Source organism: Prionailurus viverrinus, chromosome A3, assembly GCF_022837055.1.
Source record: "Prionailurus viverrinus isolate Anna chromosome A3, UM_Priviv_1.0, whole genome shotgun sequence".
NCBI lineage: Eukaryota > Metazoa > Chordata > Mammalia > Carnivora > Felidae > Prionailurus > Prionailurus viverrinus.
Genome location: NC_062563.1, coordinates 122,128,818 through 122,156,338, shown reverse-complemented (window position 1 = coordinate 122,156,338; position 27,521 = coordinate 122,128,818). Strand labels below are relative to the sequence as shown.

At 40.8% G+C, this 27,521-nt stretch overlaps 1 protein-coding gene across 1 annotated transcript in view; it reads left to right on the top strand.

Moving 5' to 3' along the window:
• Positions 1–4,506: 4,506 nt before the first annotated feature.
• Positions 4,507–27,521, top strand: part of UBXN2A (UBX domain protein 2A) — a 46,945-nt gene continuing 23,930 nt past the window's right edge. The window contains exons 1-2 of the mRNA XM_047852131.1: positions 4,507–4,675; positions 15,953–16,007. Coding sequence (XP_047708087.1) covers positions 15,967–16,007 — 41 coding nt within the window. The 5' untranslated portion in view covers positions 4,507–4,675; positions 15,953–15,966. The remainder of the gene's footprint in view (positions 4,676–15,952; positions 16,008–27,521) is intronic.

The following is a 27,521-nucleotide window of genomic DNA, read 5'->3' as shown; positions in this document are numbered from 1 at the left end:
AATGTTGCTAGTAGTTAATGTATTAGAAAGTGCAGAAACAATTCCCTCATCTCAAAAAGTTCTGTTGAACAGCTCAGTCATAGGTATTCATCTTGAGGTAGGGGAAAGGACCAAAGATGATCACAGTGTTTGTAACCTGAACTGGATGGTTGGAATGGATACCAACTGAAAAAGATGATGCAGGATCAGGAGCAGATTCCTGAGAGCCACCTATTATCTTTCCATGTCAATTCAAGATGCATTTACCACCCCTAGTACGGATGTATGTAACACCTACTGTATAAAGTATTCTGGAGAAGAGCTAACAAATACATGACTCAGTTTGCACCCTTAAGGAGCTTACAGTGCTGTTTGAGCATTTAGACTTACAACTAAAAAGCCAACAGATTCAATCCTGGGTTTTGTTACCCAAAAGCAAACAAACAAACAAAAAAATAATAGAGAAAATAGAGAAAGAGCAAATGAAACCCAAAAGCTAGTAAAAGGAAGGACAGGGTGCCTGGGTGACTCAATAGGTTAAGTGTCTGACTCTTGATTTTGGCTCAGGTCATGATCTCAGAGTTGTGGGATCAAGCCCTGCATCAGATTCTGGGCTGAACGTGAATCCTGCTTAAGATTCTCTCTCTCCCTCTCTCTCTCTCTCTCTCTCTCTCTCTCTGCCCCTTTCCCCTGCTCATAGTCTCTCTCTTTCTAAAAAAAAAAAAATTGGGGCACTTGGGTGCCTCAGTCAGTTAAGTGGCTGACTTCAGCTCAGGCCATGATCTCACTGTTCATGTGTTCAAGCCCCACACCAGGCTCTGGGCTGACATCTCAGAGCCTGGAGGCTGCTTCGGATTCTGTGTCTCCCTCTCTCTCTGCCCCTCCCCCTGCTTACACTCTTTCTCTCTCTGTCTCTCAAAAATGAATAAACATTAAAAAATTTTTTTCAAAAAGAATCATAACAAAATACTATGAACAATGTATGACAACAAGCTAATCTATGTGAAATGGACAAATTTCTAGAAACATACAAACAACCAAAAGTGACTCAAGAAGAAATAGAAAATCCAAACAGGCCTACAACAAGATTGAATCAGTTATCAAAAACCTCCCAACAAAGAAAAGCTCAGGACTAGATGACTTCACAGTTTCTACTAAACATTTCTACCAAATACTTAAGAAAGAATTGACACCAATCCTTCTCAAAATATTCTGAAAAATAGAAGATGAGGAAACACTTCCTAATTCATTCTATGAAACCAACATTACCTTCATACCAAAGCTAGACAAAGGTATCAGAGTAAAAGAACTACAGAGCAAAATCATTTATTAATAGAGATGCAAAAATCCTCAAGAAAATACCAGTAAACTAAATCCAGCAGCATGTCAAAAGAATTCTACATCATGACCGAGTGGTATTTATCCCAAGACCATTAAATGGGGAAAGGACAGTCTTTTCAAAAAATGGTTCTGAGATGGGCACCTGGGTGGCTCAGTCGGCTGGGTGTCTGACTTTTAATTTCAGCTCAGGTCATGATCTCAGTTTGTGAGATTGAGCCCCACATCAGGCTCCATGCTGACAGGTTGGAAGAGTCTGCTTAAGATTCTCTCTCTCATCTCTGCCTCTCCCCCCACCCCCAATTCAAGCACACTTGCACTCTCTCTCTCTCTCTCTCTGTCATCAAAATAAATAAATAAGTAAAAAAAAATTTTAATGGTTCTGAGAGGGACGCCTAGGTGGCTCATTCAGTTAAACATCTGACTTCAGTTCAGGTCATGATCTCATGGGTTTGTGAGTTCAAGTCCTGCATTGGGCTCTCCCTGCTGTCAGCATGGAGCCTGCTTTGGATCTTCTGTCCCCCTCTCTCTGCCCTTCCCCTACTTGCACTCTGTCTCTCTCAAAATAAATAAACTAAAAAAAAAATTTGAAAAAATGGTTCTGAGAAAACTGTATATCCACATGCGAAAGAATGAAGTTAGACTCTTATTTTACGTGTATAAAAATTAATTCAAAATGCATCAATCACCTAGTATAAGAGCTAAAAGTATAAAATACTTAGGAGAAAAAACATAGTGCCAGGGGGCACCTGGCTGGCTTAGTCAGAGGAGCATGCGACTCTTGAACTAAGGGTTGTGAGTTCTAGCATGGGCGTATACCTTACTTATATAAATAAAAGAAAGAAAGAAAAAGAAAAAACATTGGGGAAAATCTTCATGACATTGAATTTGGCAATGGTTTCTTGTTTATGACCCTAAAAGCATAGAGGAAAGAAAGGAAAAATAAATAAATTGAACTTCATCAACATTTAAAGGACAAAGGGCAGTGTCAGAGGACACTGTCAGTAGAATGAAAGGACAACCCACAGAATAGGAGAAAATATTTGCGAATTACATCTATGATGAGGACTTAATCTCCAGGAAAAAAAAAAAAAAGAAAATAACTACAACTCAACAACAAAAAATAATCCTATTTAAAAGGCAAAGGCTGGGGTGCCTGGCTAGCTCCGTTGGTTAAGCATCCAACTCTTGGTTTCAGGCTCAGGTCATGATGTCAGGGTTCATGGAATGGAGCCCTGAGTCAGGCTCTGTGCTGACAGCCCAGAACCTGCTTGGGATTCTTTCTCTCTCTCTCTGCCCCTCCCCCACTCACACTCTCTAAATAAATAAATAAACAAACTTTCTTTCTTTTTTCTTTTCTTTTTTTTTTTTTTATGAGGGGCTACAGGTGGGGTGGTGGCTCAGTTGGAAGAGCATGGGACTCTTGATCTCAGGGTTGTGTATTCAAACCCCAGGTTGGTCATAGAGTTTGCTTAAAATAAATAAATAGAGGGGCGCCTGGGTGGCGCAGTCGGTTAAGCGACCGACTTCAGCCGGGTCACGATCTCCCGGTCCGTGAGTTCGAGCCTGAGCCCCGCGTCAGGCTCTGGGCTGATGGCTCAGAGCCTGGAGCCTGTTTCCGATTCTGTGTCTCCCTCTCTCTCTGCCCCTCCCCCATTCATGGTCTGTCTCTCTCTGTCCCAAAAATAAATAAACGTTAAAAAAAAATTAAAAAAAAATAGATACATAATAATGGGCAAAGGACTTGATTAGATATTTCCCCAAAGATATACAAATGGTCAATAAGCACATGAAAAAATGCTCAACATCACTGTCAGGAGGGAAATAAAAATGAAAACCACAATGAATACCAACCACTTCACACCAACCACTTCACACCAATTAGGGTAGCTCTTATAAAAAAAAAAAAAAATCCAAAAAAACAAATATGGAAAATAACAAGGGCTGTCAAGGGTATGGAGAAACTGGAATGCACACGCATTGCTGATAGGAATATAAGATGGTATCCTTATCGTAGAAAACAGTTTGGCAGTTCCTCAAAAAGCTAAACATAACCCACACGAGCCAGCAATTCCACCTCTAGATATATACTAAAGAACTAAAAGCAAGAGACTTAATCAGATACTTGTACACCAATGTCCACAGCGTCATTGTTCACAGCAGCCAAAATGTGGAAACAATCCAAATGTCCATCAGCAGATGCATGAATAAACAAACAAAAAAAATGGTATATACATGCAACGGAATATTATTCAGCATAAAAAAGAATAAACTCTGATACCTGTGACATGGATGAACCTTGAAAACAACGCTAAGTGAAATAAGGCCAGACCCAAAAAGATAAATATTGTATGATTCCACTTATACGAGGTACTTAGACTATGGCAGCTTCACTAGTGGGGAGGGGTGACTATTTCTATAGGGGAACTCTGACCCTGAGATCTGCAACTGTCTCTAAGGTAAATCAGAAAAGGGCTTTTCTCTCGCAGGGAGGAGGGAACAAAGACTAGAAAGACCTGGGTGTGCGGAAGTGGGAGGAACGGGTGGCGGGTGATCACACAGCACTTCAGTGTTTCACTCGGACGTGGACCCAGATTTTCAAGAGTGGTGGATTAGAAGGGGCTGTTGACTGGCTCAGGCGGAGGGTGGGTCAAAGTTTAGGGGCCTGGTGGAAGGAGAGAAGTTGAGTAAAGTTTGGTCGAGTGAAGGTAGCTGGTATTTTGTCCAGATTGCTCAGCGAGTGCAGTCGGTTCGGCTAATCATTTATGAGGCAAAAGAATAAGGGAATTTGGAGGGTCTGTGTCTGATCCGTCACAGGTGAACAAGGGGGCACACGTGAGTCATACGTGAGTCACACGGGGAAAGGCGGTTCCTTGCAGAAAACCATTTCAGGGACACAAAAGGGTGGAGGGATTTCTTTCACCGTCGCTTCCCAGAATCCCAGAGCTCGGGTAAAGTTCCACACTGGGAATGCAGGGAAATCTCTCCGCGTATTCAATCAGAGGCCGAAGAGGTACAGAGGGCGGCAGCCGCTGGGTTCTCGGTGGAGCCCGCACGTTCCGCGCGGGGCCAAAAGGCAGCTAGCGGAGGCGCCGGGTGCAGGCAGGCGGCGGCCGCCATGAGCTCGGGTAACGCCGAGCCCTGCGGCGGTGGCGGCTGCAGGCCCCGCCCTCCCGCGCGCGCGCTCTCGGGGCTGCGCAGAGCCAGCTCGGCGCGCGCTCGGCGCCGGGCGGCGGAGACCCCGGGAGGCGGCCCGGGAGCCTCGGCGGGCCCGAGGCCCTCCAGCCCGCCAGCAGCGGTGGCGCCCGCGGCCCCGGAGCCAACTGAGGACGCGGCCGCGAGGCGGCCACGCCCAGAGGTGAGTGTGCTGGGGCCGCGCCGCGTTCGGCCGGGCGAGGGGCTGGGGCATCCGCTGGCCGCCGGGCGTGGGCCGTCGTCTCCCGGGCGGGGGCGCTGGGGTCGTTGGGTCCGGCTGAGCCGTGGCGCTTGTCTGGGTGTTGGTCTCGGCGGGCCCTGGATCCGGACGGTTTCGGCGACGCTGGCGGCGGCGGCCGGGGCGAGACTCCTGGCCAGCTCAGGTGAGCCGCGACTCGGGCCTGCAGCCTGCGCTTGCTTCCTGCGTACGAGCGCAGCGGAGGGCTTCCGTTCTGACGGTACTCGGAAAACTTCGAGTTAGGAGCGTTCGAATGCCCCCATTTCCAAAGACGTGCCCTGCAGGAGCACTGTGCCGAAAAGGCACGTTTGTTTGCGGGGGCCGTTTCTTAGGTAGCTTCGTTACCAGTCTCCCACAACACTCTTGTAGGTTTCGTGTTCGCCGTTTCCCAGGTTTCATTTTTTAAAAGTGTGCGTCTCTTTCTTTTTCACTCGCAGTTTCTTGTTAGCGATAAGGAACGTTAGAGTGGTGTCCAGCATCGATTTCTTCGTACTTAATTTGAGATGATGGAAAAGAAAAACAGGAAACTGACAGTCTTTTTGATGTCAGTGTGAACCTGTAAAGTATGACATTGTGTGAACGACGTGAACATCGGCCTCCTTGTTTTAAAGTCATGGCTCAAGTGTGTTTGGGGAGTGTTGATAAGTCTTTGAATTACAGTTTAGTTTTTAATGGGGAAAGCTCTTTAAGTTGATGTTGCGTCTTCTATGTAAATATGCTAAAAGGCGTATTGATTTTAAAGGCAGTTAAACTCAGTGAATATTGAGCACCTGTTTATACCACTAAAGTTAGTGTTGGCATCCAAAAACGGGTACGAATGGTGTGCAGGCTGGAGGGACTGATTAAGCACGCGAATAATAATGATACAAGGCAGAATACGGAAAACAGAAAGTATTGAGAACTGACTCTTAGCCCTGCACTGCGATAAATACATGGATACTTTACCCAATATTTAATGTTAATTACTTAATTTGTCATTCAGAATTTTTTTAGCACCTACTGTATGGTGAGTGCCCACAATACTATGGTGACCTCTATAGATTTTGCTTATGGACTTTACGTTGTTATTGGGGGGAACATATTAAACAACTAATCACACAAGTATCAGTTGCCCCTTGAACAATGGTGGGACTGTTAGGGGTGCCAACCGCCACACGGTGAAAATCTGTATGAATTCTGATTACCCAAAAACTTAACTACTAATAACCTGTTGACCAAAAGCCTTACCAATAATGTAAACAGTTGATTAACACCATTTTGTGTATTATATGGATTATGCTGTATTCTTACAATAAAGTAAGCTAGAGGAAAGAAAATGTTATGAAGAAAATTGTAAGAGAAAATACATTTACAGTAATGTACTGTGTTTATAAAAAAAACTGCATATATGTAGTCCTGCATAGCTCAAACCTGTATTGTTCAAGGCTCAACTGTAAATACCAATAAACCTACATAGAGGCTTAAAAAGAAAGAATGTAGCAGGTTGTGAGAATATGTAACAAGTGGATAACCAGCTGGGAAAGTCAGGTAAAGTTTTCTTAGGAAAGCAGTCTACCACCTAACATATTATGGGTAAATAGGAATTAGGTGAAGGTAACTCCCAAAGGAGGGAAGAAAGTAGAATCTATTCTGCTGAAGGAGGCTGGGGAAGTTTACCCAACTGAAAGGTCACAGCAGTTGGATTGAGTGTAGAATGCAAAAGGGAGCCAGAGATACGATGCCAGGTCTTTTAAGCAGCGTTAGGTATTTGGGACCGGCTGTTTATTTCTTTCTGTTAAACTTTTTTTAAAAATTTGTTTTAATGATTATTTATTTTTGAGAGCGAGACAGTGTGAGTGGGGGAGGAGCTGAGAGAGAGGGAGTCACACAGAATCTGAAGCAGGCTCCAGGCTCTGAGCTGACAGCACAGAGCCCAACATGGGGCTTGAACCCACAGAGTGCAGGATCATGACCTGAAGTCAGCTACCCAACCTACTGAGCCAACCAGCACCCGTCTCTTAAACTTTCATAGCAAAATTTTCAAACCACTCAAATATAGTGAGAGAAGAGTACAGTGAACTCTGTAATATTACCCAACGTATGTGGACCTTGTTTGAAGAGCGTGGGTGGTCATTGAAGGGTTTTAAGCAGGTAAATTGCAGTCTTTTTTTTTTTTTTTTTTTTTTTAAAGATTTTATTTTTAAGGAATACTCTACACCCAACGCGGGGCTCAAACTTACAATCCTGAGGTCAAGAGTTGCATGCTCAACCAGGGAGCAGCCAGCCAGGTGCTCCTCAGTCAAATTTGTATCTTAAAAAGTCAACCCTGGGAGCTCCTGGCTGGCTCTGTGGTAGAGCATGGAACCCTTGATCTCAGGGTTGTGAGTTTGAGCCCCATGTTAGGAGTAGCGTTTACTTGAAAAAGAAAAGAAAAAAAGAAAACTTTCTGTGTAGAAACTGCATTGTATGGGGATGGGAATGGATGGGAGAAAACCACCAAGCGGTGATATTTGGTCCTAGAGTTGTGACTGTTAAGATAGTATGTGTCCTAAGGGTACATAGCTGATCTCTCCTCTCTGTGTTAATAATTTTATGTTTCCGTCTTTCAGAGTAATTGTGGAAGGTTTTTTAGGGGAAATTGTATTTGAGCTGGGTATTGCAAGGTAGATAACACTTCAGTATGGAGCCCCGGAATGAGAATGTCTTGATGTCAAAGTATGGCTGCCTCAGTGACCTTGACAATCTCTGCCAAAGTGTCCCCTTCCCCCTAGAATTTCTCATTTAAATTACTTTTGTCACTATCACTTTGGTCCTTGGGAGCACAGAACTTCCACATTAACAGTTCTTCTAGAAGAAGACAAATATGTATTTTTTTTTCAAGTACTGTGATTGCAACTAAGATAAGCTCAAACTTCCCATAATTTTTGAATTTTTATTATTTAATAGTTAACTAGAATTCAATAAATACACAAATAAACTGTCTTTTAAAGTGTTTGATTTTTTTTATTTTATTTTTTTTTTAAATTTTTTTTTTCAACGTTTATTTATTTTTGGGACAGAGAGAGACAGAGCATGAACGGGGGAGGGGCAGAGAGAGAGGGAGACACAGAATCAGAAACAGGCTCCAGGCTCTGAGCCATCAGCCCAGAGCCTGATGCGGGGCTTGAACTTGCAGACCGCGAGATCGTGACCTGGCTGAAGTCGGACGCTTAACCGACTGCGCCACCCAGGCGCCCCTAAAGTGTTTGATTTTGATGCTACCATAGTTTGCTCTTGGAGGTTTGGAGACCTGAAGAGCGAAGTGAAAAGAACCCACTGAAATGTGATCCATCGGTTCCTTTGCCCTGTGTTTAATGCCAGGAATGGCTTTATCCTTAAGGAGAAACTTCAGCTTCTGCATGAAGATAGCATACCCAGTGGTATAATATCTTGATACAAAACCTTAATCTTAAAAAAAAAAAAAAGTAGCCTGTCATGTATGTTTACAAAACATAAGTAAAATCAGTATTATGCAAATTTTTTCTGTTTGAATTTTAATATATACATTGAAAAGACTTTTTCTTGGTAGTCTAAGTCTATCTTGACTGGGTTTTCCTTTCGGTGGATATGTTCCAAAAAGCTCAATCTCCTCTGTCTCCTGACTGATTTTATAACTGCAGTTGTTGGGAGTAAGTGGGATAATAATTGGGAAGGTGTTTGGTAAACTGTGATACACAATACAAATATAAGATGGTAGTGGTACTAATTGGAAGCAAACTGAAGCAAAATGAAGGAAATTCTATTCATCTGTCCCTTCTGATACTGAGCTTCATGCTGGTGACTTAGACATTTGTCAGGTGGCTTTTTAAATTCTCTGTAGTATAGTACATGACTTCAGTTCATTTGTGTCCCATGACTGATGATTGTAGAAGCTCACTCAGTTGATATAAATAGATTTTACATGGCTTATTTACATATTACTGATTATGGTGGGAAATATTGAAATACCGGTGCCTTTATATCTATTTTAGATTCAGTTTTTACTTAATAATTCTATGCCATGTTTGCAATCAGTAATTCAGTATATTTTTTTCTTGTTAGTCTGTAAACTCCCTGATAGTGTAGACTCTGTGCTACTAACCCTTCTTTCATTAGTTCTAAACCAGAGCCTTGTACACGGTGGTGGAAGGTTCAGTAAATGTATAAACGCTTTTAGAAGTTTCATTAGTGAAATCAAAACTAAAGTTTCATAGCCATGTTGAAATTGAAACTTAACACTAAGCCAGAAAATGATTCTTACCAGTCCTTGTAACAGATTATGACGGAGGGATCAGAAAAGAGAAAGGAGCAAACATTATCATATTCTTAGTATTCTACTCCTCGAACAAGCTTGTGAGGATGACAGTCATCCCTATGTTACAGGTTTAGGCAACTGGAGCTTAGAGAAGGTAAATAACGATGAACTCACCCAGCTCAAAAATGATGTACCCAGTACTCCAGTACAAGTCAGTTTGAATACAAGGTCTTCTTCATTCTCTATTGCTTTCATAAAACAAATAAAACCCATTTATTAGTAGCTTACAATTATGAAATGATGAAAAATATTAGCAGTTTGCTAGAGAGCAATAACCTGTTAAAGGGAAACATGGTGACATACCTTAGGGATGGCTCCTCTTTGGTTTGCGCTCAGCTAGGCACTTGGAAGAAACACGAAATGTGTAAGTCACCATACCTGTTCTCAAGGTTCTTGGATCCAGTAGAGGCAACTAAAAAACACAAAAGAAACAACAGGAATCAGTATTAGATAATACGACTTAAATACCAAAAATCTACATGCTTTAGGAGAGGAGTATTAGTACAGGTGTAATATCTTACTTGGGGCTCCTGGATGTCTTAGTCGGTTGAGCGTGGGACTTCAGCTTAGGTCATGGATCTCACAGTTCTTGAGTTCAAGGTTTCTGCTGTCAGCCAGAGCCTGCTTTGGATTGTCGGTCTCCTTCTCTCTCTGTCCCTCCCCATCTCGAGCTCTCTCTCTCAAAAATAAACATTTAAAAATATATATTTTACCTTTATAAAACCTAAAAATGCACCCATTCTTTTTCTCTAAGTACAACTACTTTGAACTCATAGCTGTTTCTTCTGATACGTACAGTCGTATTTCTTAATGAAAAAAAACCAAAGAGTTTATGGTAGACATGGATCTTGAGTTGTGACTTGAAGGATAGTTAGGATTTGAATGCCCACAAGGATGGTTATGTGTGAACAAAAAGTATAATAAGGATCATATCCAAACTAAGGGATTATTTAGAGTAGTTGAAAATAATGTTAGAAAACTGTCAAGTGAAAAACAGCACCACCAGGATGTAATGTCCACGAGGGTTGGAATCTTTGGCTCTACATTTTTTAATGTTTTTAATAGCTTTATTTAGGTATAATTAATATGCAATGAAATGCACATATTTAAGACATACCATTTAATTTTTAAGTGAAATTGTATTCAATTCTATAATGCTTTATTTTTTTAAAAAAAATTTTTTAACGTTTATTTACTTTTGAGACAGAGACAGAGCATGAACGGGGGAGGGGCAGAGAGAGAGGGAGACGCAGAATCCGAAGCAGGCTCCAGGCTCTGAGCCATCAGCCCAGAGCCCGACGCGGGGCTCGAACTCATGGACCGCGAGATCGTGACCTGAGCTGAAGTCGGACGCTCAACCGACTGAGCCACCCGGGCGCCCCATATAATGCTTTATTTCTTAAAAAAGAAGTAAATAAGTCCAAATTAAAACTTTCCTGACCTCTGAATGGTTGGGGTGGGTGTTTTATGTTTTTCTCTGTTTTCTGTACGTTTTATTATTTATTTTTGACATTTATTTTTTTTTTAGAGACAGAGACAGTGAATGAGCAGGGTGAGCAGGGGAGGGGTAGACAGAGAGGGAGACCCAGAATCTGAACAGGCTCCAGGCTCTGAGCGGTCAGCACAGAGCCTGTCACGGGGCTCAAACCCACTAACAGTGAAATCATGACCTGAGCCAAAGTCGGTTGCTTAACCCACTGAGCCACCCAGGTGCCTCAGAAAGGGAAGAATTTTTTTTTTTTTAAGTTTATTTAAGAGAAAGGGAGAGAGTGCAGGCACAAGTGGGGGAGGTGCAGAGAGAGGGGGACAGAGGGTAGTAAGCTGGCTCTGTGCTGACAGCAGAGAGCCCAATGTGGGGCTCAAACCCACAAATTGCGAGGTCATGTCCTGAACTGAAGTTGGAAGTTGGGTGCCTGAAAAGAAAGAATTGTTTTAAAGGAAAGCAATTAGTTTTAGAAGTATGAGATTTGAAGAAGGACAAAGTCTTAGAAAAAATTAGTGACCATGAAATTCTGGTTTTCTGAATATGTTTTTAATTTGTTTCCTACTTTAAAAAAAAATTTTTTTTAAGTTTATTTATTTTGAGAGGGAGAGAGTGCAAGCATGTGTGCAAGTGGAGGCGGGGCATAGAGGGAGAGAGAGAATCCCAGGCAGGCTCCATACTGTCAGTGCAAGAGCCTGATGCGGGGCTTGAACTTACAAACCATGGGATCGTGACCTGAGCCAAAGTCTTATGCTTCACTGATTGAGCCACCCAAGTGCCTCTGCTTTTTAATTTTTTAAATCAAAATAATATATACACATAGTTTAAAAGACAGTAGTGTTAGAAACCTAAAAATGCACCTATTCTTTAAGTACAACAACTTTGAACTCATAGCTGTTTCTTCTGTTATGTACAGTCGTATTTCTTTACAATGTACATTTTGAGTTATTAATTTTGAACATTGCTTTAATATTGCTATTAGGATAGACAGATAACCATTTTAGCCGTCTTTTGTTTACCCCTTTTGCCTTCTCACATTCTTTTAATAGTTTTAGCTCATTTTTTTCCATACAATAAGTAAAAATATACACTATTTTTCCCCCTTTTAGACCTCAGGTTCATCCTTGGTCCAGAGATGGTATGTTCATATTTGTCTAATAACTATAATAAACATTGCAAACTCAAAAGAATATTGACAATATTATATCTTACATTTAACAGTCGTTTTTTTAAAGCTTTTTTTTAAAGTTTATTTATTTTGAGAGAGAGCACACATGCACGAGCAGGGGAAAGGTCAGAGAGAGAGTGAGAGAGAGAATCCCAAGCAGGCTTCGCGCTGTCAGCTCATAGCCTGATGTGGGGCTCTGTCTTACGACCCATGAAATCATGACCTGAGCCAAAATCAAGAGTCAGACACCTTACCAACTGAGCCACCCGGGCGCCCCTAACAATCATTTTTATGGCTGCATTTTTAACGCCTATAGTTTACTCATATAATCTATTTAAGATGTTATAAATTAATGATATAAAATTTTCTTGTCTGGTTTATTTGTAAATCGAATGCCTAATGCCTTATGTTTAATATATACATATACATTTAATATATGTATTAAATATATATACATATATATGTATATATGTACATACATACATAATATGTGTATATTTAATTTAATAAATATTGACTAAGATCCTTTGAAAGAACAACAAAGTAAGCTGTATACACAGAATTTGTCCAACACAGATGTAGGTCTAGGGAATAATTTTGAAGAGCATTACAGAAGTCTTTTGGAAATACAGAATAGCTCACTTGTGATAATAGAGTCATCCAGTTTGCTTTAGTTGTTGGATGCCATCCTCTCAGATGGTGTGGCTGTCATGAATCCTACCTTGCCCTCTAGCTGCAAGGCAGAGTGTGAAGTTACTGTTGGGGATGGCCTTGAAGGTGCTGTCCTTTGCTTTATATTCTGTACTCCTCAGCCCCATTGTGTTTCCTCCTTTTTCCTTCCCTTTCAGTTTCTCCTTGTCTTACAGAATTTTTCACAATTTTCTCATGACAAGGCCAACAAATAAATTTTCCATCAACTCATAGTCAATTCATAATTAAAATTAGAGGTATTTAAAACAACTTCCAATGATAGGATATTTTCCAGAGCAGATTCCACTATCCTGCTTTAATTCCTAGCAGAACAGACGCTAAGTGGGAATTAGTGCTCAACACAAGTTGCTGTGGTTATGGCACAGCTCCATTAGCAGCAGGAAGTCAGACTGATTTTATCTGGCTGCTGCCAGATCCTCACTTACCAGATTAAATTTACCTGGTAAATTACTTGGGAGATTTTTTAGGATAGGTCTGGTGGATCTTCAGTGGCTATTAGCATGTTTGCCTTCTATTCAGATGTGCTTAAATTTTTATTTTCTTTATTTTTCATGTTTATTTTATTTATTTATTTTTGGGGGAGAGACAACCAGGCAGGGGGAGACGGGGGAGATAGAGAATCCCAAGCAGGCTCCATGCTGTCAGAACAGAACCCGACATGGCTCAAATCCACAAACCATGAGATCATGACCTGAGCCAAAATCGAGAGTTGGACACTTAACCAAATGAGCCACCAAGGTGCTCTGGATCTGCTTACGTTTTTAAATAGAGGTACGCTATTTACATGTCGCAGAAATATTCATCTTTTGACCCTGATTTTTCACATCTCTAGGAATCTAAAGAAACAACAAAGTTAGCTGTATACACAGAATTTATTAGGAAAAATTGAAAGTGAACTAAATGCCCAATAGTCATGGTATATAACTGCCTGATGTGATAATATGTGTCCTTTAAAATCTTTATGAAGCAGTTTATGTAGTCAAATGGAAAAAGCACATAAATGAAAAATACAGGAAATAAGAATTATTAATATACTAATAATGCATTTGAATGTATATGAAGAAACAGAGAGACAAAAGTTTAAATAGTTATTGCTGGAGGTAATAAAATTATGGATTATCTTCTGTCTTCCCCAAACTTTTTGTATTATTGTTTTGCCTTTGTAACAAAATATTGTTAAGAAACAAACAAACGAATGTTTAAAGTAGTCCAAGCCATCTGTCCACTGAGAGGTCCCGGAAGCACTGACACACGAGAAGCAACACACACTCAGATCTTGGTTTCTTAATATAATTTTCCAACAAAAAAGGGTAGCCATGGCCCCTTAGAGAAAAGTCTGATTCCAGGGCTGGGGCAGAGGAAGACCAAATGATCTTGGAGCATCTGCTTGCTCCAGAAAGTAAGAAAGTGCTCAAAGAATTATGAAGATGTAGCAAAAGGACATTGAAGTCACCTTGAAGGGGCCACCACTGGACAAATCTGGGAAATGGAAAATCAAAATAAATAATATTAATAAATTATAACTCATTGAAAAACAAAACCCCACAAATCCATACTATTAGATCTGAAGGAAAAAGTCAGAAAAAGATGGACTTTTTTACTGTATTGTATTTTTTTAGGAAAAGGTGGACTTTTTTTTTTTTTAATTTTTTTTTTTCAACGTTTATTTATTTTTTGGGACAGAGAGAGACAGAGCATGAACGGGGGAGGGGCAGAGAGAGAGGGAGACACAGAATCGGAAACAGGCTCCAGGCTCTGAGCCATCAGCCCAGATCCCGATGCGGGGCTCGAACTCCCGGACCGCGAGATCGTGACCTGGCTGAAGTCGGACGCTTAACCGACTGCGCCACCCAGGCGCCCCGGAAAAGGTGGACTTTTATTTTTTCCTTTATTTTTATTTTAGAGCGAGAGAGCATATGGGAGCAGAAGAGAGGGGCAGAGGGAGACAAAGAGAGGCCCTACACTCAGAGAGCCTCCCAAACAGGCTTTATACTCAGCAAGGAGCCCAACATAAGGCTCCCAAGATCCTGGGATCATGACCTGAGCTGAAATCAAAAATGGGACGCTCAACTGACTAAACCATCCAGGCACCCCAGGAAAAGATGGACTTTTAAATAAAAACAGTCATGTGGAGTCACTGTAACTAAGATAAGTTCCAAATATGTCTGAGGCTAAAATTTTTTTAATTAAAATTGAGGGTCATGTCAGCAAAATGGAAAGATGAGCAGTTTGAAGCTCATGTTTCCACACAAACATTGAAAAACAAGCAGTAACTGTTAGAACCAACTTAGAACTCTGGAAAGTAATCCAGGGTGTATAGCAGCCAAGCAAATGGTGAATAGAGAAAAATGCAACTTGGGATGGTTGGCTGGCTCAGTTGGTAGAGCATATGACTCTCGATCTCAGGGATGTGAGTTCAAGCCCCACGTTGGGTGTAGAGACTACTTAAAATATGTTCTAAAAAATTGCAACTTAAAAACAGTGGCAAAAATAAAAAATAAATAAAAAATGGGTAAAGGACTTGAACAGACCTTTCTCCAGTGAAGGTATGTATAGACAAATGACCAGTAAGCACATGAAGAAGATTCTCAACATCCCTAATTGCAATGAGATACCACTTTAGTAGGATGGGTATTCCTCAATAAAAGAAAATAGCAAGTACGGGGTGCCTGGCTGGCTCATTAGTAGAGCATGTTACTCTTGATCTCGGGGTTGTGAGTTTGAGTACCATGTTGGGTGTGGATATTACTTAAAAAAATAATAAAACAAGGCAAGGATGTGGAGAAATTAGAACTCTGGCAGGAATGTAAAATTATTCACAGTAGCCAAGAGGTGGAAACAATCCAAACGTCTGTCAACAGATTAATGTGTAAACAAAATGTATATACATATAGTGGAATATTATTTACCTGTAAAAAGGATGAGTTTATGTTAAGTGAAATAAGCCAGACACAAAAGGACAAATATTGTATGATTCTATTTATGTGAAATACAAGGCAAACTCAGAGACAGAAGGTAGAAAAGAGATTACTAGGGACTGGGAAGAGAGAAGAATAAAGAATTATTGTTTAATGGGTACAGAGTTTCTTTTTGGGAAGTTGAAAAACTCTTGGAAATGGATAGTGGCAATGGCCATACAACATTGTAAATATAATTGATGCCAATGAATTGTATACTGTACATCTTGTCAGTTTGCTTCCCCAAGGAATTGTAAGAATGAGAATAAGAATGTTACATTCACTTTTGTTTGTTAAACCAAAGGGCACATTGTAATTTTTTATCATAATTTTTAGGAAATACTTCTTTTGTTGGAAGCTTATTAGACTCCAGAATTTATTTTTTATTATTTTTATACTTTGTAGATGAAAATGAGAGCTTCAGGTTTGGTCACTCAGGTCCTTAAGACGCTTGCAGTGCTACTTTAAGAGTACCTAATAATTTATGTCAAAGAATATTCATGCATAAAAATACATGTATCTAAAATTCTAAATTGAGGAATTTAGCTTTTGTTTATTTTTACTTTTACAGTAAGGCAAAAGAGAATGAAAGAAGTAGATAACCTTGAAAGTATCAAAGAAGAATGGTAAGTTAATTTGAATTTTCTCTGTTATTAATGCCTTTCTTAGTTTCTATTTTTGCTGCATTTCACTGACTGTAGATGTTTTCATTATGGTTCTTTTAGTTAAAAAACTAAAGGTAATGTATTCTAAAAGGTAAATTTTTATTCAAAGCTGCATTGAATGGATTTTAATGAAGTTACTAAATGTTTTTATTAAAAAAATTTTTTTTTAATGTTTTTACTTATTTTTGACAGAGAAAGAGAGAGCACGAGTGGGGGAGGGGCAGAGAGAGAGGGAGACACAGAATCTGAAGCAGGCTCCAGGCTCCAGGCTCCTAGCTATCAGCACAGAGCCCAGTGTGGGGCTTGAACTCAAGGACTGTGAGATCATGACTTGAGCCAAAGTGAGGTGCTCACCCGACTGAGCCACCCAGGCACCCCTAAATGTTTTTATTATTAATAAAAAAGTGTTAAATTTCTCTCTGGTCGCATATTACTTCTGTTGTTTAAGTGAGAAATTCCAGGAACTGTTTACTTTTTTGGGTTGTACTGTCTTAGAGTCATAGTGGAAATAAAATGGATCTGGAGTCAGATAAGCCTAAGTTTGAATCCTTTCACTGTCTTCACTATCTCTCTGGCCTTTGAGCAACTGAATTAAAACAGAGGGGCGGGCCGGGGGTGGGGCAGGCACCCGGCCTGGGTGGCTTCCTTGGTTGAGTGTCTGACTCTTTATTTCAGTTTAGGTCATGAGCCCAGAGTCATGGGATCAAGCCCTGCATCGGGCTCTGAGCTGAGTGTGGAGCCTGCTTGGGATTCTGTCCTCCTCTGCCCCTCTCCCCAACTTGCTCTCTATCTCTAAAATTAAAATTAAAATTAATAAATAAAAACTAAAACAGAGGCAGGAGATACATATGTGTATGTACCTGAAAGATACGTATGTATTTATGTTTTAATTTATTTTTATTTTAAAGAGAGTGAGAAGGGCACCTGGGTGGCTCAGTTGGTTGGGCGTCCGACTTCAGCTCAGTTCATGATCTTGTGGTTTGTGAGTTTGAGCCCCGTGTTGGGCTCTATGCTGATAGGATGGACTCTGTGCTGAAAGGACGGAGCCTGGAGCCTCCTTCGGATTCTGTGTCTCCTCTCTCTGCCCTTCCCATGCTCATGCTTTTTCTCTCTCTGTCTCTTAATAATAAATAAGTGTTAAAAAAAATTTTTAAAAAGAGAGTGAGCACATATCAGGGATTCCATAAATGGTAGGTGCAAAGTCTATGGTTCTTACCAGTCAGTGTAGAATATTTTATTCTGACTTATCTAAGGTGAAACATTTATTTTTGTATTATGCTGTTTGTTTTAAATACTTGAAGTAAATTTTTTCCATTCATAGTCCATTTAAGGAGACAGACAAGTATTTATTTCATACTTACAAATACTTTGTAAATGCTTCTGTACTAAACAAATATTATTTGTTACTTTCTCACTACTTATTGTTTTATGTATTTGATACTATATAATTGTGAGATTGTGTCAGGGGCCTCTAAGACCTCTCCCAGGTTTAATGATTTGCTGAGAGGATGCCTAGCCTAGGCATGCCTAGGCTAGGATTCTTACTGGAAGCTAGTCACATACTAAAATTCCAGACTCAGGGGCACCTAGGTGGCTCAGCTGGATAAGTGTCTCGAGTCTTGATTTCAGCTCAGGTCATGATCTCACAGTTCATGAGACAGAGCCCCGTGTTGAGCTCTGGGCTGACAGCATTGAGCTTGCTTGGGATTCTCTCTCTCCATCTCTGCCTCTCTCTTTCTCGCTCTCAAAATAAATAAATAAACTTAAAAAATTTTTTCCAGAATCATACGGAAAGTAAGCAGACCTTTCAAAGGATAGCAGTCAGCAGTTAGGCCTGCTGTATTAACTCTTTCTTGCACAAAAATAAATGGAATGACTGATTTTTTTTTAAATTTTTTTTTCAACGTTTATTTATTTTTGGGACAGAGAGAGACAGAGCATGAACGGGGGAGGGGCAGAGAGAGAGGGAGACACAGAATCGGAAACAGGCTCCAGGCTCTGAGCCATCAGCCCAGAGCCTGACGCGGGGCTCGAACTCACGGACCGCTAGATCGTGACCTGGCCGAAGTCGGACGCTTAACCAACTGCGCCACCCAGGCTCCCCAGGAATGACTGATTTTAACTTAGGACTTTTTTTCTTCCCAGCAGCTTTATTGAGACATAATTCACATACCATATGATTCATCCATTTAAAGTATACAGTTCAACAGGCTTTAGTACATTCACAGAGTTGCACAAATTTCACCACAGTCAATTTTATAACGTTTGTATCACCATACCCATTAGTAGTCATACCTCATTCTCCTACACCCTGCCCCTGACAACCACCAGTATACTTTTTATCTTTATAGATTTACCTATTCTGGACATTTTTATTTTATAAATGGAATCACACAATATGTGGTCTTTTGTGATTGGCTTTTTTAATTTAACATGTTTTCAAGCTTCATTCATGTTGTAATATGTATCAGTACTTTGAGTGTAATTAAATAATTAGTAAGGTATCAACACAAAAAGATTAGGATTAGATTTTATACTTTTCGTTGTAACAAAGAAATTTTTTGTAACAAAAATAGATTTTGTTAGAAGTAGCAGTCCAGGGGCACCTGGGTGGTTCAGTTAGTTAAGTGTCCAACTCTTGATTTCAGCTCAGGTCATGATCTCGAGGTTTGTGAGTTCAAGCCCCGGATCATGCTCTGTGCACACAGCGTGGCCTAATTGGGTTTCTTTCTTTCTCTTTCTCCCTCTCTCCCTGCTGCTCCCTCCCTCCCCCCCTCCCTCTCCCCCCCTCTCCCTCCCTCTTCCCCCCTCTCCCTCCCTCTCCCCCCCCTCCCCCTGTCTTTCTCTCCTCCGCCCCCCATCTCTCTCTCTCAAAAATAAATAAATGAACATTAAAAAAAAAATAGCAGTCCAGTAAAACAAAATGAAGACTGATTTCCTCAGTATATCAGTATTTCAAAGACTATAAAATAGTGAAGATCTGTATTTACTGTGTGTTCCAATAAAGCATACACAGATGCAAATCCTTCACCCATTTGGGCAACAGCTAGTTGATAACCTTATTTATTCAGAACACTGTAGTGAATGAGAAAGTCAGAAGCCAAAATAGATGTTTAAAAGTCCCTTTCCTGAACTTGTATACTTTTTATTATTAGAGGAATTCCTGAAACTTCAAGACTTTTTACTTAGCTATAACAACTTTGATAATCTGGTTTTCACATTATGGAGAGGAGGATTGACATTTGTATCATAAGAGGATAAGGACAAGGGAAAGGATGACAGAGTAGAGAACATAGATGAAATAATAACATTGTCTGGATACTTTAGTGTTAAGGCAAGTCCTGGTAAATTCATATGCCCATGGGATTTTTGCTGCATTATAGCTTAATATATAGTACAATATAAAGAGATTCTTTGAATTATAAAGAAAAATTAAATGTGTACTTTCTCATTTTTTTCCATCCAAGAATGTCTTTCATACTCTTTTTAAAAAATATTATTTTTTAATTTTTTTTTAACGTTTATTTATTTTTGAGAGAGACAGAGACAGAATGCGAGCAGGGGAGGAGCAGAGAGAGAGGGAGACACAGAATCCGAAGCAGGCTCCAGGCTCTGAGCTGTCAGCACAGAGCCTGATGTGGGGCTCGAACTCACAAACCGCGAGATCATGACCTGAGCCGAAGTTGGATGTTTAACCAACTGAGCCATCCAGGCACCCCATTTTTAAAAAATATTATTAATAAACCTTGTTTTGGGGGCGCCTGGTAGCTCAGTTGGTTAAGTGTCTGACTGTGGCTCAGGTCACGATCTCGTGGTTTGTGGGTTCCAGCTCCTTGTCGGGCTCTGTGCTGACAGCTCAGAGCCTGGAGCCTGTTTTGGAATCTGTGTCTCCCTCTCTCTCTCTTCCCCTCCCCAGCTCACACTCTGTCTGTCTCTCTCAAAAATAAACATCAAAAATTGTTTTAATAAACTTTATTTTTAAGAGTTTTATATAAATATTGAGCAGTAAATACTCAGTTCCCATATCCCCTACCCCCACCCCCACCCCCACAGTTTCTTCTGTTATTAACATCTTGTATTAGTGTAGTTTTTTTTTGTTACAATTGGGAACCAATATTGATACATTATTATCAACTATAGTTTACATTGGGTTCATTCTTTGTATTGTACAGTTCTGTGAGGTTTGAGAAATGGTGCTGATGTATATAGTGTTATACTTTTTTTTTTTGTTTATTTTTTGAGAGAGGGAGAGTGACAGAGTTTGAGTGGGGAGGGGCAGAGATAGGAGACACAGAATCCGAAGCAGACTCCAGGCTCTGAGCTGTTAGCACAGAGCCCGACACGGGGCTTGAACTCACTTACCATGAGATCATGACCTGAGCCGAAGTCAGATGCTTAGCTACTGAGCCATCCAAGCACTCCATATAGTGTTAAACTTTTATTTCTTTATTATTATTATTATTAATTTATTTTTTTAAATAATCTCTACACCCAATGTGTTGCTTGAACCACAGCCCCAAACTCGAGTCGCATGTTCTTCTAACTGAACCAGCTAGGTACCCCTACTGTTGTGGTTTTAATTCCATATATCAGTTGTTATTGCTGGTGTATAAGAAAGCACTTGGCTTTTGTGTATTAATCTTGTATTCTGCAACTTTGCTAAAATTAGTTATTAGTCCTAGGAGTTTGTTGTTGATGATGATTTGGGATTCTCTGTGTAGACAATCCTGTCATCTGCAGAGAAAGACAGTTTTATTTCTTCCTCCTTCCCATTCTGTATACCTTTTATTTCTTTTATCTGTCTTACTGATTTTGCTAGGATTTCCAATATGGCATTGAAGAGGGGTGGTGAGGAGGGACATCTTTGTCTTACTCCCGATCTTAGGAGGAAAGCATCTAGTTTCTTATCATTAAGTATGTTAGCTGTAGGTTTTTGTAGATTTTCTTTATCAAGTTAAGAGAGTTCTTCTCTGTTCCTAATTTGCTGAGAGTTTTTATCATGTGTGTGTGTTGGATATCGTCAGCTGCTTTTTCTGCATCTGTTGATATGGTCATGAGTTTTCTTCTTCAGTGTGTGGATGTGATGGATGACATTAATTGATTTTCTCATGGTGAATCAATCTTGCATACCTGAAAAAAACCCTACTTGGTTGCAGGGTATAATTCCTTTTACATGTTGGATTAGAAATGCTAATATTTTGTGGAGTATTTTTGCATCTATATTGATGAGAGATACTGTTTGAGTTTCCCTTTCTTGAAATGTCTTTGTCTGATTTTAGCAGTAGAGCCATGCTGTCCTCATAGAATGAGTTAGAAGTGTTCCCTTCTGCTTTTATTTTCTGAAAGAAATTGTAGACAATTGGTACAATTTCTTAAATGTTTGATAGAATTTGATGTGGGAAACAAAGGCAGAAGGAAATGGCAGATAAAGTTAAATTTCCTTACAACCTGCAGCCCATTGACAAGTACTTGAGGTAGGCAGAGGTTTCTCCAGGAACTCCCTGCTATCTTAATGCTAATACTTTGCTGGAGGGAAAAATAACCTTAGTTTGAAAATAGCTGGGCCTCCACTATCATGTGAGTCTTCTTTAGCATATGAAAATCTCACTGGAAACTTCCCCTGGACTTTACCCCCCCAACTCCAGTCTCTCCTCATGGATCCGGGGCAGCTCTTCCTGCCCATGGGTCCTGTCCCCGTGCTTTAATAAAATCACCTTTTTGCCCCAAAAACATCTTCAAGAATTCTTTCTTCGCCATCAGCTCTGGACTCCATGAACCACACTATCACCCCAAAACCTCAACAGAATTCACTAGTGAAATCTTTTGTGCCTGGTGCTTTCTGTTTTGGAGGATTATTATTGACTCAATTTTCATTTTTTCTTTTTATTTTAGCTCAAGCAGGGGAGAGGGACAGAGGAGAGAGAATCTTAAGCAGGCTCCACACTCAGTGCAGAGCCCAACGCAGGGCTCCATCCCACGACCCTGGGATAATGACCTGAGGAGAAATCTAGTTGGACACTTAACTGACTGAGCCACCCAGGCACCCTGAGTTTTTTTGTTTGTTTGTTTGTTTGTTTTAAGTTTATTTATTTATTTTGAGAGAGAGAGAGAACCCGGGAGCTCATGCCCTAGCCGGGGAGGGGCAGAGAGAGAGAATCCCAAGCAGGATCTGCAATGTCATTGCAGAGCCTGACGCAGGGCTCAATCTCAGGAACCATGAGATCATGACCTGAGCCGAGATCGAGAGTCAGATGCTTAACCAATTGAAGCCCCCAGGTGCCCCTCAATTTTCTTAATAGATACTAGCCTTTGCATATTATCTTTTCCTCCTCATGTAAGTTTTGGTAGATTATAAGTTTGAAGACTGTCCGTTTTATCTAAGCTATCAAATTTGTGGACATAGAGCTGTACATCTTTACACGATGTTCTCTGAACCTTTTAAAAACCTAGACTATTTTCTTACTCATCTTTGTGTCCCCTACCACCTACCATATGGTAGGTACTCAATAGATATTTGAATGGCTTAAATTAACATAAGGTTAGTAGAATTTACGTATCAAATACATAAAGGAGTACAGCTGCTCTAGATGGTCAGCTTTATTGGCTTTGTACATAGTAATCAAGTATAAACTGCTTTTTTATAGCCGAGGCACAGGGGGTCCCAAACACTACAGGATCGGCCGCTGGCCACCAACGAAGTCCAAAGGCAGAGTGGTTGTGAAACAAGAGAGGAATTTATTTTGTGACGCCAACACCTGAAAGATAGCCAGGAAAGAGCAGACTAGCATCTCCAAGATTGTCTCCAGAGTGCGGAAAATACTTCCAGGTTTATATAAGGAAAATGTGCAGCAAAGGTGTGTGGGTCTGGGCAGGTAGGCATTGAAGGTCAAATCGATCATTGTGTTGGAGTCAATCACTATCAGGGGCTGGCTGGCTGAGGGCAGTCCTTGTTGCTTAAGGGGGTAGTTTCAGTTCCCATCTGAGGTTGCATTGTCCTCAGGGTCTTTTGCAAAAGCCAAGAAACACTTTGGAAAGACCCCAATTAGAGAGTGAGGTCAAGATGGAGGCACCCAAAGTCCTCTTTCATTCTGAACAGAGAAAAACAAATACCAGAGAGGATTGAGTGGTCATAATGATATCATTATCTAATATTGTGTGCCAGTGCCTGTACTGATAGAAACTGTATATCAGGTATAGGTTTTTGTATGTGTTTGCTTCTAATCTTCACAGCAACCGTGAAACATAGGTGGTAGTATCTGCATTTGCAGATGAGGAAGCCCATCACACAGAGGCTAGTAGGTTTCTCACCCAGTCAGTGTGACTCAGTTCCTAAACACAGACACCAGAGCCTCAACTGTTAGGCAGTAGCCTCTACTGCTACACAGCTGTACTGACTGAAGAGACGAGAAAATCATTAGTACTGTGAGAAATTGTCTCAGCATGTGATTCTTTTTTATTAAGAAGTATCCTGTCTTTGCTCTGAGAAAGGCCCCACCCCGCTCGCGTGCTGTCTCTCTCTCAAAAATAGTGAACATTAAAATTTTAATATTTCTTTTATGACAACATAAATGCAAAATAAAATTAATACTTTGTGATAATATGAAGCATCTTTGTATACAAAGATCACCTAGAAGAGTAAAAAGAGCATGCCTACATTAAAATATTGCTCTGAGTGTTGGCAGTTTTTTAAAGGTTATTATTTTTTATGAAGTAATCTTTATTCCCGACATGGGGCTCGAACTCATGACTCCAGGATCAAGGAATACATTGTCTACTGCCTGAGCCAGCCAGGTGCCCCGGCACATAATAATATAGTGATGACTATTTTGTCTAGGACAGTGATTAAGAGTACAGGCATTGGGTGCCTGAGTTCAGTTTTCGAACTGCTTTCGAATAGTTTTGTGATCTTGGGCAACTTGCTTAAGCTTTTTCTTGACGTGTTAAACAGAGATAAAAATATGTGCCTTTTAAGTCAGTGTGCGGGTTGAATGAGTTAACTCATGTGGAGTACTTAAAATAGTTCCTAAAATATATAATAAATGCTCAGTAAATGTTAGCTATTAAGAGAAGCTTTATGGGGCTCCTGGGTGGCTCAGTCAGTTAAGTGTCCGACTTCGGCACAGGTCATGATCTCAAGGTCTGTGAGTTCGAGCCCCGCATCGGGTTCTGTGGTGATAACTCAGAGCCTGGAGCCCTCTTCAGATTCTGTGTCTCTCCCTCTCTCTCTCCCTCCCTCTCTCCCTCCCCTGCTCATGCTCTGTCTCTGTCTCAAAAATAAACGTTAAAAAAATTTAAAAAAAGAAAAGAGAGAAGCTTTATAGCATATCATGCTTAGGTGCATAGATGCGGAAGACGGATTAACAGGGTTTGGATTCTGTCTTTGTCACTTACTAGCTGTGTAAATTCACGTAACTTAGCCTTTCTGTGACTCATTTTCCTTATCTATAAAAATGTGGATAAGAATATCTACCTTGCAGTTCCTGGCACAGTATCAGAGCTCCAAAAATGTTGTCATTATTTATGGAATCTGAGAAATTGTATTTCAGTACATAGATGAATTTTCTGTATGACTTAAAAAAAGATAAACCAGAAACCATCTTTTCTTTCAAATAATATCTTCAGTAGTATTTCTTTTATGACAGGAGCACCTGGGTGGCTCAGTCGGTTTGAGCATCTGACTTTGGCTCAGGTCATGATCTTACGGTTTGTGGGTTCAAGCCCCTCGTTGGGCTCTGTACTGACAACTCAGAGCTCTGTACTGACTCTGTACTGACAACTCGTCAGTTGGGCTCTGTACTGACAACCCAGAGCTTGGAGCCAGTTTTGGATTCTGTGTTTCCCTCTCTCTCTGCCCCTCCCCACTCTTGCTCTGTCTCTATCTCAAAAATAAATGAACATTTTTAAAAAATTAACACATTTCTCATAAAAAACATAGTGCAAAATAAAAATACAAAATAAAACATAAATGCAAAATAAAAAACAGTAGATGGGAGTAGGCGAAATGGACAAAGAGACTCAAAAGGTACAAATTTCCAGTCATAAGTAATGGGGATATACTATACAGCATAGCAACTATAGTTAATAATATTCTGTTGTATATTGGGAAGTTGCTGAGGGAGTAAATCTTAAACATTCTCATCACTGGGGCACATGCGTGGCTGTCATTAAGCATCCTACTTCAGCTCAGGTCATGATCTCACAGTTTGTGATTTGGAGCCCTGCAGCAGGCTCTGTGCTGACAGCTCAGAGCCTGGAGCCTGCTTTAGATTCTGTGTCTCCCTCTCTCTCTGCTCCTCCCTCCCACCACCCCCCCCAAAATAAACATTAAAAAATTTTAAAAATCATTTAAAACATTAAAAAAATTTTTTTTAATGTTTATTTATTTTTGAGAGAGACAGAGAATGCGAGTGGCCTAGGGGCAGAGAGAGAGGGAGACACAGAATCTGAAGCAGGCTCTGAGCTGTCAGCACAGAGCCAGACGTGGGGCTCCAGCTCACCAGCTGTGAGATCGTGACCTGAGCCGAAGTCGGACGCTCAACCGACTGAGCCACCCAGGTGCCCCTCATTAAAAAAATTTTTTTGAAAAGTTCTCATCACACAAAAAAATTCTGTAACTGTTAACGGTGATATATGTTAACTAGACTTGCTGTGCTGATCATTTCATAGTATGTACAAATATCAAATCATGTTGTTGACCTAAAACTAATATGTCAGTTTATACCTAAATTTAAGAAAAAATAGAGAGATGCCTGGGTGTCTCAGTTGGTTGAGTGTCCAGCTCTTGATTTCAGCTCAGGTTATGAACTCAACGGTTCATGGGTTTGAGCTCTACATTGGGCTCTACGACAACGTAGAGCTTGCTTGGGATTCTCTCTCTCTCCCTCTCTCTCTCTCTCTCTCTCTGCCCTTCCCCACTCATGCTCTCTCCCTCTTTCCCTCTCTCTCTTTCTCAAAATAAATAAATAAACATTAAAATTTTTTTCCAACGTTTATTTATTTTTGAGAGACAGAGAGAGACAGCACGAGCAGGGGAGGGGCAGAGAAAGGGAGACACAGAATCTAAAGCAGGCTCCGGGCTCTGAGCTGTCAGCACAGAGCCCAACATGGGGCTCGAACCCATGAACTGCAAGATCATGACCTGACCAAAAGTCGGACGCTTAACCAACGGAGACACCCAGCCATCCCAATAAATAACCATTTAAAAAAAGAAAAAATAGAGAGGCACCTGGCTGGCTCAGTCAGAGGAGCATGTGACTCTTGATCTCCTGGTTGTAAATTCAGGTCCCATGTTGGGCTTTGAGATTATTTAAAAAGAAAATCTTGAATAATAAGGGGCGCCTGGGTGGCTCAGTTGGTTGAGAGTTCAGCTCTTGATTTCAGCTCAGGTCATGATCCCAGGGTCATGGGATTGAGCCCCATGTTGGGCTGTGTGCTGAACATGGAGCCTGTTTAGGATTCTCTCTTTCCCTTTTCCCTCTGTGCCTCCCCCCCGCCTCTCCATGCTCATGTGTGCATGCGCTCTCTCTCTCTTCAAAAAAATATAAGGGGCGCCTGGGTGGCTCAGTCGGTTAAGCATCTTACTTCAGCTCAGGTCATGATCTCGCGGTTCATGAGTTGGAGCCCCGCGTTGGGCTCTGTGCTGACCTGTGAGTCTGGAGCTTGCTTTGGATTCTGTGTGCCTCCCCCCTCTCCCCCCCCCCACCTCTCTCCTCCTCAAAAATAAATATATTAAAAAAATTTTTTTATGTAAAAATAATAAAATAAAAAAATAAGATAATTGATTTAAAAAATAGTGGAGTATTAATTACAAATCAAAGTCTTCAGTGAGAAGTCTTATTCTGAAGTTACGCAAATCAAAACTATGATTAGGACCGTTCCTGACACACTATCCCCTTTAGTTTCAAAAGTGCTTTCTGTGACCAAAAGGTACATAGTAACTGTGGTGTCTAAATGGGGTGTCTCTCAATCGATTGGATGGGGGCCCTCAAATGTGAAAGAATTCACCTCAGGCAGAACAAAGGAGATAGGGTTTATTGAATACACTTCAAAGGAGCAGGGGCAGGACTGCAGAGGAGGAACTGCAACAAGGCAGTGGGTGGGGGTTGTTTTAAAGGGGAAAAGTGAAGAGGTATGGGAACACATGGAATTTTCCCTTTTTTGGTAACTTCTTGGTTGTGAGTAGCCCATTGTTAGGGCCTATGGATGTTTTGAGGTGGGTCACCTACTGGGCCTCTTCATAGCCAAGTGGTCACTGTGGGACCTTTTCACATTCCATTGCTCAACCCTGTTTGCCTACAAGCAGCCTCTGCAAGGGCACCTGGGTGGTTCAGTAGGTTAAGAGTCCTAGTCTTGATTGTGGTTCTTGTCATGATCTCACAATTTGTGGGATGGAGCCCAGCATCGGGCTCTGTGCTGATAGCAAAGAAAAAAACAAAAAAAACAGCCTTTGCAGTAACCTTGTGAAGCTATTTTGAG